Source organism: Ips typographus, linkage group LG6 (genome assembly GCF_016097725.1).
Source record: "Ips typographus isolate SLU linkage group LG6, UJ_Ityp_2.0, whole genome shotgun sequence".
Classification (NCBI taxonomy): Eukaryota; Metazoa; Arthropoda; class Insecta; order Coleoptera; family Curculionidae; genus Ips; species Ips typographus.
Window position 1 is genome coordinate 1018687 of NC_138427.1, and position 17829 is coordinate 1036515.

At 36.7% G+C, this 17829-nt stretch overlaps 2 protein-coding genes and 1 long non-coding RNA gene across 7 annotated transcripts in view; 2 read left to right on the forward strand and 1 right to left on the reverse strand.

The window, feature by feature from the left end:
- The window catches only part of LOC145730334 (uncharacterized), a 318043-nt gene that overhangs the window by 165215 nt on the left and 134999 nt on the right, over nt 1-17829 (forward strand). The gene's annotated exons all lie outside the window — the stretch shown is intronic.
- dlg1 (MAGUK family member discs large 1) overlaps nt 1-17829 on the reverse strand; it is a 269680-nt gene that overhangs the window by 143930 nt on the left and 107921 nt on the right. For all 5 annotated transcript variants that reach the window (XM_081981489.1, XM_081981488.1, XM_081981486.1 and 2 more), the window contains exon 3: nt 14960-15096. In XM_081981489.1, coding sequence (XP_081837615.1) covers nt 14960-15096 — 137 coding nt within the window. The remainder of the gene's footprint in view (nt 1-14959; nt 15097-17829) is intronic.
- Nucleotides 1972-17829, forward strand: part of RpL21 (ribosomal protein L21) — a 139015-nt gene continuing 123157 nt past the window's right edge. The window contains exon 1 of the mRNA XM_081981507.1: nt 1972-1977. The gene's annotated coding sequence lies outside the window, so the exon portion shown is untranslated. The remainder of the gene's footprint in view (nt 1978-17829) is intronic.

Consider the following 17829-nt stretch of genomic DNA (forward strand, 5'->3'; position numbering starts at 1 on the left):
GTTCGTTAGAGCTGTGTCCTGTCAGCCCTGTAATTCTACCTATATTTAGAAATATTTTTAAAGAAGCTTTAGAAGACAGAATGTGGAGTGAAAGTCAACAGCGTCCTGAACACAATTATTAGATACGCAGATGATCTTAATTTTCTGTGATAGCATGGAGAGTCTTCAATACTTAACTAACAAAGTAAGTGCAGCTGGAGTGGAGAGTGGAGCAGGGACTGAACATTAACGTGAGCAAGACTAAGTTTATGATATTCAGCGGAGAGGGACATTACAATGCTCGGAGCCCCTCAACGACTCGTTGATTGATCGGGTACGCCGGTTCAAGTAGGACCTACTTGGGCAGTATAATCACGGAAAGCTTAGATTCTGACATCGAGAGTAAAGTACGTATAAAAGTGGCAAGAACGACGTTTAGAAGAATGGCATATCTGTTCTGTTACAATTGTCTCAATCACATGGTCCGACAACGCATATAAAGTGCTATATTCTGTCGGTTTTCCACTGGATCATAAAGGCAGCTCGGTTTAAAAGATTGGAGGTATTAGAGATGTGGATTGATCAAAGTATACTGCAGGTTCCTTGAACCGATATGCTTACCAATGAAGAAGTCCTGCAGAGAGCCAGAGCGTGACGAAAAATACCGCTTTCTAAAACTGATTCTTAGGAAGGGATATAGGAATACGATGAACGATCTAAGGAAAAAGAGATGTTGCTGCGAGGCAGATGGCGTGGCTGAGAAACATCAGGTAGTAGTTAGTAGTAGCTATGGAACGTGAGTGGGCGTATTCTGCCCTCCACCGCGACCGCAGGTCTATTGTGGCTCACATATAAGTTAGAGCTCATCCAGAATACTCGACTCCCTGAGGTACCGAATAACTGCTCTGGATGAGAGGTTACCCAGGTCTCCTGACTCTTCTGAGCGTACATCCGCCCGTCCAAATATGGAGAACCTGAAGTTGGCCAGATCCGGACAGCGGCACAGTAGGTACGCGGCCGACTCGTCATCTTCCATGAACCAGCGGCATTCGGCGTCTTCCGCCATACCTATCCGGTGCATGTGAGCCCTTAGCCGGCAATGACCGGTGTACAGCGCCGTCACTGCCCTCAGGTGTAGTCTGCTGAGTTGCAGGAGATGGTTGGTCCTGTTTTTAGAGGCTCACCGAACTCCTTGGAGTGAGCCAACCCTGTAGTTCTCAGCCATAGGTCGGAGTTTCCCTGATAACACCACTCCTGTGATGCTTTTCTTTGCTTCACCGTGCGGCATACCGAGTGCCGGTTTTAGGCCGATGTAGGCCGCCTCCGAACGTCTGCAGGACCGGGCAAGGCACATGAAGAAGAAGAATGCTATTAGCCGGTACGTTCGGTTGGCAATAGAATCACCTGAGTTTTGACGTGCAACTACAGTTATAAAAATCAGACCTTATAAGAAATTACCCACCAGTCTGATACATAATATAAGACTATTGTTATTAATCTCTGATTATCATAACTTTGGCGGACTTGTCAATGTGTTGCAAATGTTATAAATAACGAATTTAAATTGAAGAATGTCAGAAACGTGTTTGTTTACATTTTGCATTGTATTTGCAGTGTTGTATTTTCTGAGTGGTTTTTATTATTTCAATCCAACTTTTGCGGTGTTGATGAACACAATTATAGCATAGGCATAGCTTCTTGAAATGTTAATTTATAGATTTCTTTGGCATAAGGAAAATTCCTATGTGGAAATGTCAGAGGTTAAGGCTTTTTGTTATTCTCAATACGATAACAACAAAATAAGAGAAATAAATAGTGGTTGGAGTGGAGGATAATGGTGGAAAAAGATTAAATTAGAAGACCTTCACAACAGGTCAACAACAAAGAAGAAAGAAAAAAAGGTCTGAGAAGAAAATTAATTGATAATGTATGTTAAATGAAATTTGAATATTGTCAACAAGGATTCTTCTTTAACTCATTTTGATTGGTTAGACACAAGTACATAGCATAAGCACAACACACAAGTTGAAACTTGGCCAACTCTTGTATGCTGTGCACTCTTGTGCTGTGCCTGACATGTGTGACTTTTGTAGGTCTCATGTTTTAAGTTTCTATGCTATGCTTGTGTGCGTGCTTGTGTTGTGGTGTGTCGATCTATAAATCCAGCTTTATTCTTTAATTTGTGTATGAGATTTGGGTAATAGTGGTAATACAGCTACGTGGCAGGTTGTTGGACCGAAAGCAAAATGAACGGTTGAATGATGATAGCAGAAACATAAAATAGGATACTACAAGGAACAACCTTTACATATGTTTTATGTTTTGGTATCAATAATTTTAATACCAATATTTGATTTTCATTTTTCTCACAATAATTTTGCATTCATGTTGATTGTCAGTTTCCTGATACATAGTTAAATATGATTCGCACAAAAGCCGTTGTGTTGTGCAAACGCTGAAGCTTAAAGCACTGTTAAAGCTGCAATGTTGCATTCCGAAATTGTTGGCTTCGGAACTGGCTTAGTGTGGCTGTTTCTAGGATATTGAATGTGATCCTTTAGCAGAAAACCTAGACCGAACTCGACAAATGTAGTGAGGTAATTTCAGTTTGCTTTTCACTTTGCACTTTATTGGATGTGCTTTTGACTGTGCGTCTTTTAGACATCAATAATATAACTTAAATGGATTGATTTGCAATTTTTTTTTTGCAACACCTACTTAATTTGTCTTAATTTATTTTTTTAAATAAATAAGGTTCAGATACATTACATTCAGATTTCAACGATCTCATTAGTTCTTAAATTGTGTACTAGTCTTATTGATTTAAAATTACCTAAAATTTTGTTTTTTGTGGAATAAATTAAGGTTAATTTTATCAGTTTTATATAAGCGTTTTTTTCTTTTCCAAAGTGGGGAATAAATTTGTATAAGAAATAGCTATCCCTAGTGTAGTGCCCAAAAATGTTCAGGCTGTTCCATTAAATTGGCAATTTCGGGAAGGTTTAACTCGACTGCTGCAACTAGACAATTTAGCTTTTATCAAGATGGCTTCGTATCCCCAGGAGGTGATTCGGTGAATAAGTTTTCTCTACTTCCTGGAATTTACCCCTCGAAAATATCGAGTATTTAGAACCCGTAAATTTGTTTCACTGATAAATATTGCAATAACTTAAAATACTTCGTTGCAATTTGAACACGTCGTTACGTTTTGTCACGTTAGTGAAAATCATACTTGGCGATTTTAATGCCAAGATAGGGGTCAAAGCTCCAAAAGATCCCTCCTTCATTGGTATATAGAGAAGATATGATGCTGAGCTTCCTTAACAAAGAACACCTATACCGCGTGAATACGTTTTACAAGAAAAACCCGGGAGGAAACTGGACTTGGAAAAGCCCCGACGGCAGAGTAAAAAATGAAATAGATTACATCCTCGTATTGAAAAACCGAATGTGCTCAGACGTCTCGGTTATAAACCGATTCAACACGGATAGCGACCGTCGATAGCTAGTCAGAGCTAGTCAGAGCAAGGATTTATATTAACAAAAAAGAAGAAAAGTTCTATCAATGCATAGACAGGAAACTATCAACAGAAGAGCTAAGAGGAGGAATTAAACAAACTCTCGGCTGGAATTATAAACAGTATTCGGACAGCGATAAAAAAAAGTAAGTACAATCTACAAAACAGAGAAATTCGAAATTCAGCATAGAGACGGAGCAAAGAGAGTAGAAAAACCAACAGAGACTCACAAAATTACAGAGAAATCGACAAAAAAGTAAAGAAGGGATGGAAGGACGCAAAAATGATTAAAGAAACCATCAAAAACAATAGAAACATGAAAGTGCTTCTTCCTGATTAATCAAAGAGCAAACTCAGTATGTATCTATAAAATGAGAAATGGCAAAGGAGTAATTGTTACTAAACGAGATGAAATAGTAAGAACAGTCGAGGACTTTTATCGGAACCTGTACAGGGTGAGTCAACGATAGAATAAATCACAAGCTAGTGATTAAATCAGATAGAAAGAAGAAAATAAGGAAAAAATGGTAGTCAGTAAAATATCAATTAATATAAGAAAACAAAGGTAAAAAACCGCTACTATCAATAATTGTGATGGAAGATTATTAGATATAAAAGGTTAGTTTGGTTAGGATCAATTGGCTTGCCTGACAATTCGACTAGGTGATCAGCCCCTCTGCGGGAACGGTCTTTTGTCCCCAAATTAAGCCCTTATGGCGATCACGAGAACGTACTGGTCTCAGGTAGATCGGGTGGTAGCAGATGAATAAGGACCCTGGCAGTCCCAAAAGAAGCTATCCAACCTTTAGTTGATCTTAAAAGGGTAGGTGGTGGTTCTCTCTGATTCTAACCTTATTTGCTCAGGTACAATAAGAATTCCTGGAACAATGCAGACGTCATTCTCCTCTTCAAGAAAACCGAACATGGAGAACTACAGGCTAATCAGTCTGTTATCTGATCTTTACAAGATGTCAACGAAAATCGTTGCAAACCACGTGAGCCAGACATTTAATTTTTACCAACCAATTGAACAGGACAGATTTAGAAACGGCTTCAACACTATCGACCATATCCAGATAATACGCACGCTGATAGAGAAATGTATGAGTATGACGTCCCACTCTACATGGCCTTTGTATACTACCGGAAGGCATCGACTTAATCGAAATTTTGGCAGTGATGTGGGATGAACGGAGACCGTGTAGATTATAGATATGCTAACTTACTCAAATACATATACGAAAATTCCACTCTACAAGTGAAAATTAATGAAGACTGGATCACTGGAAAGATTCCTGTGAGAAGAGGAATTAGGCAAGGTGACACAGTCTCACCTAAGTTATTTACCTTAGCGTTGGAATAAATGTTTATCTTGGGAGGAGAGAGGTATCATTATACTCGGGAAACGCCTCAACCATCTGCGATTTGCTGATTATATCTTTCTCCTCTGCAGCAACATAAATGAACTGACAACAATGATCCAGGAACTCAAAGATGTTTCTCAAGCTGTAGGTCTGAATGAACCTCAAAAGACTAAAACTATGAGCCCTGACAATATGAAAACAATCCAACATCCAACTTGGAACCCGAAGAATAAATCTCACCTGGATAGCATTTGTAAATCTTAGATATATCTTTCGCAGCCCGACTATTACAATTAATCTAAAAAAGGTTTGCCATGCGTGCATCCTCCCAGTGACAACATACGGACTCGAGACGGTGGCAATGCTTTGAGTAAGTCTGAGAGACAAGAGCAGAAACGAGGAGATAAGGAGAACTAGGGTTTATGATGTTGTTGAGACTGAAGTGGCGTTGGCAGGTCACGTTGCTAAAAACACCATAAAATGAACCAAAACACTTATACTATGGCGTCCAAGTAACGCAAAAGGAAATGTCGGGCGTCCTCAGGCGAGATGGCAAGACGACATCCAAAAACATAGGGAAAAAACTGGATTCAAACCGCCCAAGAAAGATCGGCATGGAAATCACTTGAAGTGGCCTTTATTCAGGAAGGTATATCTAGAGGCTGCAGAAGAAGAAAAAAAGTCGAAGTAGACATTGAAGTATGGAAGCAGAGTGTATTGGTAAGGGAAACAAAAAATGCGGTAATTTTAAGTTGAAGACCGGAGCAGAAGTTAGTGTTTTGCGATTAAATGTATTTAAATCTTTAGAGCAATGTGAAAAATAGTCGCATTGGTTTCTGATGGCACAAGATATATTTAAAATTAGACATCCCTCCTCCGTAGGAAAGGTAAAGTTGTGTAAACTTAATGGACATATTTCGTTGTTTTGTCGTAGCTGATGCTAATAACCAGTCGCTTCTCCTATAAATTTAATTAGGAGGATAGCCGCAGTTAAAATAACTAACATTCACTACTACTTTATATCGATCGATATATCGATTTGGATTCAGATTGGACAAATGACAGTGACAAGACAAGGTTGGATCGATTTAACTAAACTGTAAGTTTAGCGAGTTAAGCAAAACGTAATGAAACACAAATAATAGACAACTAAAGAATTCGGTTAGATCCGGATTCAAATTAGATTTCTCTTTTTTGTCATACTGCTGTCTTATTTTGATTCTTACGGATTGTGGAAGCTGACTGGCGGATCCTCAACAATACAATTACGATATAAACGGGTTTAAATTGTTGACTGTCTTTTCCGATTCTTAGATCGAAATATATGTTTCACGAGATTAGTCATTGAATTTAATTCATTAGGTTGTGTGTGATCACTGATCAGTATCCTTAGTATTAATCTTCCAGCTCAAAGGCTAGTGGCGAGGTCTTTTGCTATGTTTACCTTCTAACTAGTCCAAATAAAGTTACGAAGAATTTTTTTTTGATGTTTTCTAACTGCCACTTTATTGAGGCCATGCTTACGCAACTTTTCTCTCATTTAACCAAATCTGTTTCTCTAACCGTTTTCAAGATCCCCATAGTGTCCCTCTTCATCCTGGACACACTGTATATTCCTAAAATAATTTTATGCCTAAGACATCGATATACTACTATCGCAACCGTTAAACCAACTTAAGTTTTATATGAATAATGGCTCAATTTTTTGTCGATTGTATGTATACGTACAACACAAGAAGTTCAATTAATGTATAGTTGAATTATTGTTCATTTGATTTACCACTTTGCCACAGTTTGCATGAAAGCGAATATTACATGCAAAGGAAGGTGATCTTGTAATGCAAATATAATAGACAAGGCAATATGGTCGATTGAGTAGATTTATAGATACCGGAAGAGCCAATTGTTCGCACAAATAATAAAGCCACTGACAACATGGTTTAACAGCGCTCCGTTTGAGGGGATAATAGGGTGTCCGTATTTATTGAATCGATTATTCAATATTAACTTTACCATAGGGAATGTCTCTTCGAGGTAATTAAACATAGCCAAACCATGTAAAACACCAAGGAAAAACTAGTGAAAAGCTCCAACACTCATTTTATTAAGTAAAGGTGTGCAGACGTGCTTGGAACTTGGAAATGTTAAAGGCTGTCCAAGAATGTTGGAAAGCTTAAAAACATTTTACAAATATGTTATGTTGAAATGAATGAAACTTAACATAATGTGACGGCTAATAATGTTAAAAAACTTTTAAGATAATATTAAGTAAAAAAATCTACAATATAGCGCAGCTAAAATGGAGATGGGCTGGCCATATTGCAAGACAGAATACAGAGAGATGGACCTACAAATTAATAACTTGGCGAGGAAAAGAGTGCAAAAAAAGTGTTGGAAAAGATTGCCGGGAAAAACTGGATGAGGGCTGCTATGGTCAGGCGGAAATGGAAAAATATGGAAGAGGGCTCCATTCAGAGGCGAGAGTGGATGAGAACAGAGAGAAGAAAACGAGAAATACGTGATAGGTGTTCGGCAAAAGTCTTCAAAATTACTAGCAGACGTGACAAAAGGCCACCGCTACTGATTCTCGTCTAAACAACACAGAAAAACAATTTTTTTTTTCAAATTGAAAGATTCTGAAATCTATTTAGTGGTCAAGGTGAACTGTTAGAAAGAACCACGTGTCAACACACATAGATGTCAAATCTTCGGACATACGAAAAAGCTACTGCATCGCAGAAACCAAATTCGTAAAATGCGGAGACAACCTACACTTGACGGAGTATAAAACATCAAGAGAAGAGCCAGCAAAGTGCGCAAATTGGCAACACGATAGGAAACCCAGAAACGAGGGTCAATAATCCGATGGATAATGTCTCAGTCTTGATAATCAATACAAAAAAGTGAACCATGAAAAATATCAAGAATTCTTGATATTTCTTGAAACTCAAGGCTAATACAAAAAAAATGTACTTCAGTATATTAGTTGTAACTTAACAAGTTAAAATAAATCTCAAAACTTGAATATAAAATGTTACTCGTCTAAATGTGTTTCTTTTCTGACATTTTGTTTTTAATTTTTATGTAGCTATATCGCCTCAGAAAGCTTTTTGGTCCCCGTTGTACATACATTGGCCCAAAAAACACTGTGCATTTTTGCACAGACATGATTGATGATTGCCAAGTACTGAACTATCAAAATTCTAGCGGCCAGTTAGAACTAACAAAACTTCGAAAATCGGATTTACCGTTTCAAAAATACAAAATGTAATTTACGGAACAGGATAATTTAAAAAATATATCAAAAAGGGTCATATAAGATAGGTTCAGCTTATCCCAGACTTTAATTATTAGGTATTTTTTTTATTAGGTTAATGTAGCAAAATTTCCAGAAAGATATTTTTTTCTGATTTAAGATTGGTGACTACCGGCCATTTCAGAAGCAAAAGTAAAAGTTTTTCCCACTCCAAAACCAAAAACGTAATCGGGAATGTAGTATTTCTTGTATATTTTAAGTAGTTTTTCTATTTTTTAAGTTTCTTCTTATCTTTGGCGCTCCATTACAATAAACTTAAGTAATACATGAAATAAATAACTAAAACTTCCTAGAGCTAGGAATTCATAAATAAAGCTTTATTATTTAGATTATGGAATGTTTTAGAAATATTCTGGAAAGCATTAGCCCTAATGATCGTAAAGAGAGTCACTTTAAGAGGTGTTTCCCAAAAGGAAATCTTATCCAGAGTGTTTTATGCGGGCCGAACAAGAAAATGATAATCGCTCCAGCAATTTCGCATTACGTTTGTTTACCTAGTCTGTTAAATGTTTCCGCTTCTGAACGGGATAATTAAGACAAATCGCGAGAATACAACAGCGCCTTGCGAAATAAATTGCCACTCTAACCTTATCTTGTTACTTTTAACAAGCGGCACTGCAACTCCCCGTTTATTTTCTAAGTGATTTAATGATTCGTACACTTTTTCCTACGTTTTAGAAATCCATTTCAGGAGTTTGGTATTAAAATAATTAAAACACTGTTCATGTCGCAAAGCGTAGACGCCGCCAGTTTTAGACGGAATTTAACCTTTTCTGCTGCAAAAACGCCAGGAAATCTCTTTACAAAATTTTGCGGAATGTTCAGAGACAGAATAGCTTGGAGAATTATAGCGTATTTGGCACAACAAGTAAAGGTCATATTTATAATATTCCAATGTGTTTATAATATTCCAATATTTCCAATAGGCCAATATGCCCATCGTAGTAATACTACTTTCCTAATACTCTTTCAGAGAAAATCCAGGTAATTCTCAAAATAGGGAACAACTGATAGGAAGACTGAAACGAAATGAAGAAACGACTCCAGTACTTCTACTATATGCTGCCAAAAGGCCTTACATATTTGTTCCATTTACTAGAAAAGGGACTAAAACCACTACTTGTAATAAATGAAGAATAAATTCAATTTTCTTAGGAAACGACTTACCTCAGAGTTACTTTGGTGAAAAACTTACTCAACAATTTACCATTGAAACTTAAAAAAATAAGAAGAAAAGGAAAAAAAAAAGGGATCTTCTAAACCTCTATTTCTGTGTTCTTTCTTTTTTAGATTCTCTGAAGACGGTGGTAGATTTTCCACCGAAACGTCAGCGTTTTTAGGTAACAAGACCGAGCCTAAGTCAGTGGTCTTGTGTTGGGACGACTAGGTTAATGTTATTTTCAACTTAGTTGAAAATAGTGCGAAATTCCATTTTCCCAACAAACCTTTTTTGTGTGAGACAGAAGACCCAATAAACAAACAAAAAATGAGTAACTCGTCTCAACAAACATATAGAACATATCTTAAAAAAATAAAGATTCATGCCTTAACAGACTGCAGTGCAAAGATTACTAACTTCTTGAGTTCAGAAGACTTTCAACTAACCCTGCACGATCCAAAATTAAAATTAAAGTTGAATTGAATTAGACCGCTGCCATTTACCTTCAGAACACTTTAACATCTCAAAAGACAAGTTATATTCAATGAACCCCAGAACGCCTCTACTTTACGTCTTACCAAAAATTCATAAAGTCGATTGCCCACTAAGAGCAGTGGTTTCAAATACAAATTCCTCTTGCTAGAGGTTGTCCGCTTGGCTTAACAATACATTGAGACATTAAATCCTGCGTAGTTTTTCAACAAAAAACTCAATTGACTTTGCCAATGAACTCAATAGAGCCCGCCTGGGTTGTTTATGCTTTCACTTGATGTAAAAAACTTGTTTCCTAGCATTTCGTCCAGTGGAATTGGTTAATAAATTGCTAAATAAAGCTTACGTTCAACCATTAATTATTGATGATTTAACAACTCTACTTTTCACGGTTCTTAATCAGAATTTCTTTCAATTTGATAAAAAGTGGTATAAACAAAAATCAGCTGATTCCCAGTTTTCACACAGTCACGTTCCTAGATATTTAAATTTATTTACTCGCTCTATTGGTTGATTCTCATATGCTTGATGGCATCATATGCATGGCTTGAGTATTGAAATTCTTGTGGCTTTCGAGTAATTATCATGAATTTAGTCTTCTTGATGTTGGTGTTGATATTGAGGCCCATGTTCTTACTGCATTCCCCGACAGTCCCAAGCATATCTCGCAAATTCTCCATGTTATCTGCAATTATAACTGTGTCGTCCGCATAACTAATATTGTTGACCCATACATCATTCACCTTAACGCCCACGTTGCGTTTTTCTAGGGCTTCCTAAAAGATGGCTTCAGAATGTGAATTGAAGAGAAGTGGGGAAAGAACACACCCTTGTCTGACCCCTCTACAAATAGATCTTGCTTCTGTGAGATCGTTACCAACTCTGACTTCAGCCATTTGGTTCCAGTATAGGCTTTGAATGCAGCGGATGTCTTTTTGGTCTATGTCCAATCTATTTAGGATTTGGATCAGAAACCAAATTGTGTAGATCCGAAGTTTCTTTCGCACTTTATTGATATTCTGTAGTGGATAATCTTAAGGAATGGCTGATTAGTCTGTGGTCTAAACATCACATTTTGTTGCATTGTTATTTTTCGGCAAAGGGACAAAATTCGATATTAACCATTTGGCGGGACACACTCGTTTACAATTCACTTTTGAAAGGTGAAAAATTTACCTTTTTTAGATTTTTTTGTAAAACGCAGCAAATCATCAGAGTTGGAGTTTGAAATTTACCGAAATCTATCCTCTACCTAGCATAATACACTGTAATAATACCTTATAACTCCAATTTTCCGGATTCACACAAGTTAACTTTGACTTTTTAAATTCCCTTTGTCAAAAGCAGCATATGAGAAAGAACTTCAAATCATCATTAAAGGCCACCCATTGCAAGCAATTGACAAACTCTTCTATAAGTTTTATAACTACAAAATGTCTTATCATATTGTGCACAAAAATCTACTAAATCCTGCTAGAAGCTATGTTAGACCTACTTAGGAACCATATCGTTGTGCTTGACCAAGTTTTTTTAAGGACTCTGGCTTGTCAGTAGCCTCTAAAACTCAAAATGGGTTATAAACACATAAAAACAAAAGATAAGACCGATAAATTGTTAAAATCAGGTGTTCGTCTTAAATGTGGGGAATATACAGGTTCAGGCATAACTGAAACAAAGTCAACTTTTCCCACTTATCTTTTGTCTTCGGGACATGACTTTCCCGAACTTATTTCGCTGCGTGTCATCCATAATTGATAAGGGTAAGAAGCTACACTTGCTTGAAAAACTGGAAATAGAGAAAGGTAAAAGGAATTATACGATCATCATGTTCACCCGACGTCAACAGCTAAGAAGCTAAGTAAGCAGTCATAGCAGGCTAAATATGACTGCTTAGTTAACTTATAAGACGCTGATGTCGGGTAAACGTGCTTAATACTATTTCCATATTTTTTTTTAAACCTATCTTCTTCTGCTTCATGTACCATCTCCCTGTCGGAGGTTGGCTATCATCATTGCTGTCCTTACTTTGGAAATTGCGGCTTTAAATAGGTTGGAGGATGTGACGCCGAACCATTCTCGTAAGTTACTAAGTCAGGATATCCTTCTCTTCCCAACAGACCTCCTTCAACTTCATGTAGGATCTCCACGCCCATTCCCGTTCTTCTTATGACCTTTACGTTTGTAACATTTTCCGTCCATGATATTCTCAATATGTTACGGTATGTACACAAAGGCTTCCAATTTTTGCTCGCAATATACGTTTAGGGTCCAAGCTTCCACACCATATAGAATGACCGGGAATACAAAGTATTTGAGCAAACGAGTTCTTACGTTCAGGCTCAGATCACTATTACAGAGCAGCTTCTTGATCCTGATGAAGGATGAAATGTCATTATGAATATATAAACATACCCTCAAAATGCCATCGGTCCAGCCCAACTTAACGCTCCTTTGGTAGGTGCTCCTATGACAAAGCAACCCCACTAACTGACACATATCGCCTAACTAAACTACCAGGCTTCAAAGTGATCTTGTTAATTATAAAGATCTTAAATAATTATTCACAAAAACCTACTTTAAAAAAATTACTGCAGCTCTAAAAGTTGCTGATGCACTATTTTGAAAAATTTTGATCTAAAAAGAAGAAAAAATAACATCAAACTTTATTCAGTTTTACAATGTAACTGTTTTAATTAACTTTGAAATATCGTCTGTGCGCCGTCTAAAGACAGACACTCCGGCGACTTTCCGGCGAATTCATTTAAACGCTTAGAAAAACTTCGTCTATCTTTGTATGGAAATAGCGGGGATATCTAAACAAACCCAACAAGGCTCGTTGCACACAAGAGATTAGCTTAGTATTCATCGACTTCCCGCTTTTCATTTACCCTTGAAGCTACGCCGTAGTTTTCAATAATAAGAAGTTTCTTATTAAGTACATAAAGTGGAAAATTGAACTCTGATTAGCCGTTGGAAAGTTTTTGTTATAAACTGATCGTCAAAATAAATTGGTCTTTTTTAAGCGGCATTTTCTTCAAATTGATTCACTCGATTTTAAATTTTTTTTGAGGATTAAAAGTTATTTTCTTTCTCATTCTGGTGGCCTAAATGATCAAGTTGCCAGGGATCCGAGTATACAGGTTGTGACTGAGGTGTAGTCAAAAAATAAAAAATTTGGTCTAACGCCATTTTTCGCCAAATTTTTTTTAAGTAATAAACTTAAACAGGGTGACCCAAAAAAACTTTGAAAACAAAATCATATGTTTTATCTAATCATATGTTATATCTTAATCATAAGTTCAGTAATTTTAATGAAAAATAACGATATTGAATAAAGAAGCACACTATTTGTTTAATAATCCAATACATATCTCTAGACGTTTTTGCCAGTTTGGCGATTAAAGGCCGTTTTCAAAATTTATTGCAAAATTTTTAAAATATGGTTATTTTTAATTCTCTTGTTTTAAATTCGAAATTATTAAATTTATAACCAGAGGTAAATTTAATAAGAAATAACGCTTTTTAATTAAAAAAAACAGATCCTTAGCGTACATATCCGATGACTTTGCGGGCTATAAACCCATTTGTTCTTAATACCTCGTCGTTTCCCCAGCAGTTCTTGCAATAAAATTTTGGGGAGCTGCCTCCCCTTCAACCCTCACCATTTCTGCTAACTCATTATTTTCTATTAAAATTACCGAACACGAAGATTTACGATAAAACGTATGATTTTGATTATTTTTTTTTGGTTTACCCTGTATGAAGGCACTTCATAAGTTTTTACTTAAATTGGCTAGTTTTAAGTATATTTTTTCCCGTATTTTTTCTGGAAAAGATCTATAGAAGTTGTCAAATTTGAAACAAGAGAATTAAAAGTAACCACATTTTAAAAATTTTGCAATAAATGTTGTAAACGACCTTTAATCGCCAAACTGGCGAAGTCTAGAGATATTGACCACAAGGCTCGATTAAGGTTATTGAGAAATCCAACAAATATTTTTGCGAGAAATGACGTTAGAACGAATTTTTCATTTTTTGACTACACCTCAGTCACACCCTGTATACTCGGATCCGTGGCAACTTTCAAAAAGATTTAGGTCATCAAAAAGAGAAAGGAAATACCTTTTAATCCTCAAAAAAATCCCATTCCTTTTGACGAGCAGTTTATATTATTAATACAGTTCAGTAAAAAGCTATTCGAAAATTGCCTTTGGATGTAACGTCATAGTGTTGTGTTCAACAATAGGAATCCAATTTTAATGTGTAGTCAGTCATCTATTAAGTAAATACGTACTTTTGACAACAGTGTAGTTAGTAGTTACACACTGTTGAACTGTTGTCTTACGGAGTGTCAACTCAAGAATAGCAGAGCATAAGAGAAGTTGCAGACTAGGACAGACCGAAAAATCAGCGGTGGCAGAACATGCACTTTCTAGAGGACATGATATTCGTTTTGAAGAGGTGGAGGTTTTGGATCGATCACAGCGTTACTATCCTAGATTAACTAGAGAAGCCATTGAGATCTATAAGCACGAGAACATCATCAACAGAAAGGAAGAGATCACCTTGTTGGATCCGGACTGAAAACGAACCTTGCGCCAGACTTGCGCCGATGCGTAGCCGTTATGCGCATGTGCAGCCCCCCACGGGTATAAATACGACCGACGCTCCAGCAGTCGAGGCAGTCATCGTCGAGAGGTACGGAGAGCGACCGTTACGTCATCGCCTTTGATAATGTCCGCCGCAGATGTGGACGAAACGTCAGGAAAAAATTCCATTGGACCACGGCTTATAAGCCCGGAGAGTTTGTTAGAAATAAACTGTTTGTGTTACAAATTACAAAAGTAGCCTTTGCTTCCCGGCAGACCAGCCACAGAAAGAACTCAAACTTATCTTGACAAAGTAAATATTTATTTGTAGCAAAATTAATTTCAATTTAGGATTTAATATACACTTGCTTTGAGATTAACCAGTGAATAATACATTAAACGTACCTACTAAAACCACGTTAATAAGGTTCAGCAACGTTGTAAGACAACGTTTTTAATTAATTAGAGGGTTTACAGTGTAAACTCTCGTAGTACGGAGACGAGTAACACGTAATTGGGATCAGAAAAGGGGTTATACTCACATCATTACTGCCGTATTTAGGTATAATAAGACCCTCGTTAGACTCCCATTTGCTGGCAATACGTAAGGTTTCTGCTGTTTTTTCTTGTACGGACTTGTTCTCATCCAACAAAGTGAGCTCGTAGAACTCCTGGATATCTGTAAACAAATATGACATTAGTTTGGGTTATAATTACAAATAGAGATAAAAGTGTTTTTTTTTTACTTTTTATTAATAATACTAAAAGGAAAGAATAACACACAGTCATTTCCATAATATTTTTATTCCGGTTTTTTAGAATAGTTAACGCCTGCTCAACCAGTTTCGGGCATAGCCCATATAACGCTGAAAGTTTGCACATATACACATTGAATAACGTCAAAGTGCAATAGTTATTTTATTATGAAGATAAAAAAGCACTGACACTACATACGAAATTGATTAAACTTAATAATTTATTTAAAACCATAGAAAATACATTTTATTGGGGCTAGGCATGGCCCTTAAAGGAAGAGATGTATATTTCTTTTTTAAAATTTCCATGTTAAGTGATCAAAACAGAAAAAAAATGAAACAGATACAAATTTTTTTGAATTGTCGCAGTGATAAGCTGTTAATTTAAAGGCGGTGGATATAATTGAGGATTATAATTTACCCTAACCGCCAGATGATAGATAGGTCTGCAATCCGTAAAACCAATGACAGGTTGGCCGCAACCATTCTTACAGTCCGTCGCAAAGACAAACAACAACAAACGTATCAAAAGAATATATCAAGAGGACAACGTGACCAAGGTGAGTGAACAATTGATCATATTGAATTAAATAGTAAGCCCTAAAAAGACAGTGTAAACTCCTTGCCACAACAAGAGTAAAGAGAGGGGTGATGAATGGTAATACTGCAGAAAGGAATTCAAGAGGAAGCTGCAGGGGATGGGAGGAGAATAGAAAATACTAAACGGTTTGGAACTTAAAGAAAGTAAGGTTAAGTTGGTCATTCAAGTAGGTATGTTCACCATCTTCTCAGACTCTGTTGATTTCCAGCACTTCACAAAGGTTTGATAGGTTACACTTTTTACAAACGTGTAAAATTTTGAAACCCTGTTCAGTACTGAAGGTGTATTCCTTCAGACGGAAATGCCGAGAAAAATTAGATTTTATCTTGATGATATCTAGGTTAGGGTAGGGTTGTTGGTGAACTTCAAGTACTCACGTGTGTTCGTGTATACGTTTATGGAGAACCTCCTGCCTGTCTGTCCAACATAAAGTGCACATAATAGGAAAATTGGTAAACCCCTGATTTATGGTGTTATGGAGTAGGGCCTTTGGAGTTAAATAGGAATTGACTGAAGGTATGGACAACTTTGAAACAAATGTTAATATTATGTAATATGGAAATGTTCTTTAGTTGGAGGAAAATGGTATCTAAAACGAGAATAAAAAAAAAAAATTCAGGTTTGTCCTGAGTTTTTAAGTTTCTGTTAATAAATGTTTTGAAATCGTTGAAATAAATTTTGCTAACTAAAATGGAACAACCATAGATCCACAGACGGTAGGGGAGGCTAGCATGGGTGACGTATGGGAAGAAATGGAAGCTACCATGACTGCCATTGGGACATAAACGAAAAGCACAAAAACACGATTGGATGACAGATGAGTTTGTTTGAAGAACGAAGAGGGTACAAGAACAAAGGGAATGGTGATAACTACAAAAAAATCCAGAAAGTCATTAGAATGAAGATAAAAACCGCTATGAATGAGTGGCTGAAACAACGTGTGAAGAACTAGATCAACTACAAAGAATACACGATGACTTCAACCTACACATAAAGAAAAAAGAGACGGCAGGAGTATATAGAAGGAGTCCATTCTCTAATCTAGAAAACGACCAGGGAGAATTAGCTCATGATGATCAACAGCGTAAAATCATATGGGAAAACTATATTAGCAACATTTCTGCCGATGAAAGACCTGCTGTTAAAAATGTAGACGACAAAGACCTCTCGGGACCTCCCATCAAAAAAGAGGAAATTATAAGAGCGATCAATACATTCAAAGATAGAAAGGCGATTGGCCCGACCGCATACCTGTAGAGTTGCTCAAACTATTGGACGACAAAAACATCACAGTTTTTCGAGTTTAATCGAATCTATAACAAGGCGAATATCCCGCCAAATGGTTAACATCGAATTTTGTCCCCTTGCCAAAAAAGAACAATGCAACAAAATGTGAGGACTACGGACTAATCAGCCTCATGAGTCACACACTAAAGATAGTCCTTAAGATTATCCACTACAGAATATCAATAAAGTGTGAAAGAAACATCGGATCTACATAATTTGGATTTAGTTCAGACGAGGTTTCGGCACAAGAGAAGCATTAGTTGCGACTCAGGTACTGATTCAGCACTACAACGATCAGAGAAAGGACATAATGCTGTGTTTTATCGATTATGAAAAGGCGTTCGATATCGATAGAGTCCAACATCATAAACTGATCCAAATCCTAAATAGATTAGACATAGACTAAAAAGACATCCGCTGCATTCAAAGCCTATACTGGAACCAAATGGCGGAAGTCAGAGTTGGTAACGATCTCACAGAAGCAAGACCAATTTGTAGAGGGGTCAGACAAGGGTGTGTTCTCTCCCCACTTCTCTTCAATTTATATTCTGAAGCCATCTTTCAGGAAGCCCTAGAAGAACGCAATGTGGGCGTTAAGGTGAATGGTGTATGGGTCAGCAATATTCGTTATACGGACGACACAGTTCTAATTGCAGATAACATAGAGGATTTACGGGATATGTTATTGGGATACATATTGTTTAAAAAGACTTATCTTATTTATTATCTTGTACTAATCTTATTGAATGAAGGATAGGATTCTAAAAAA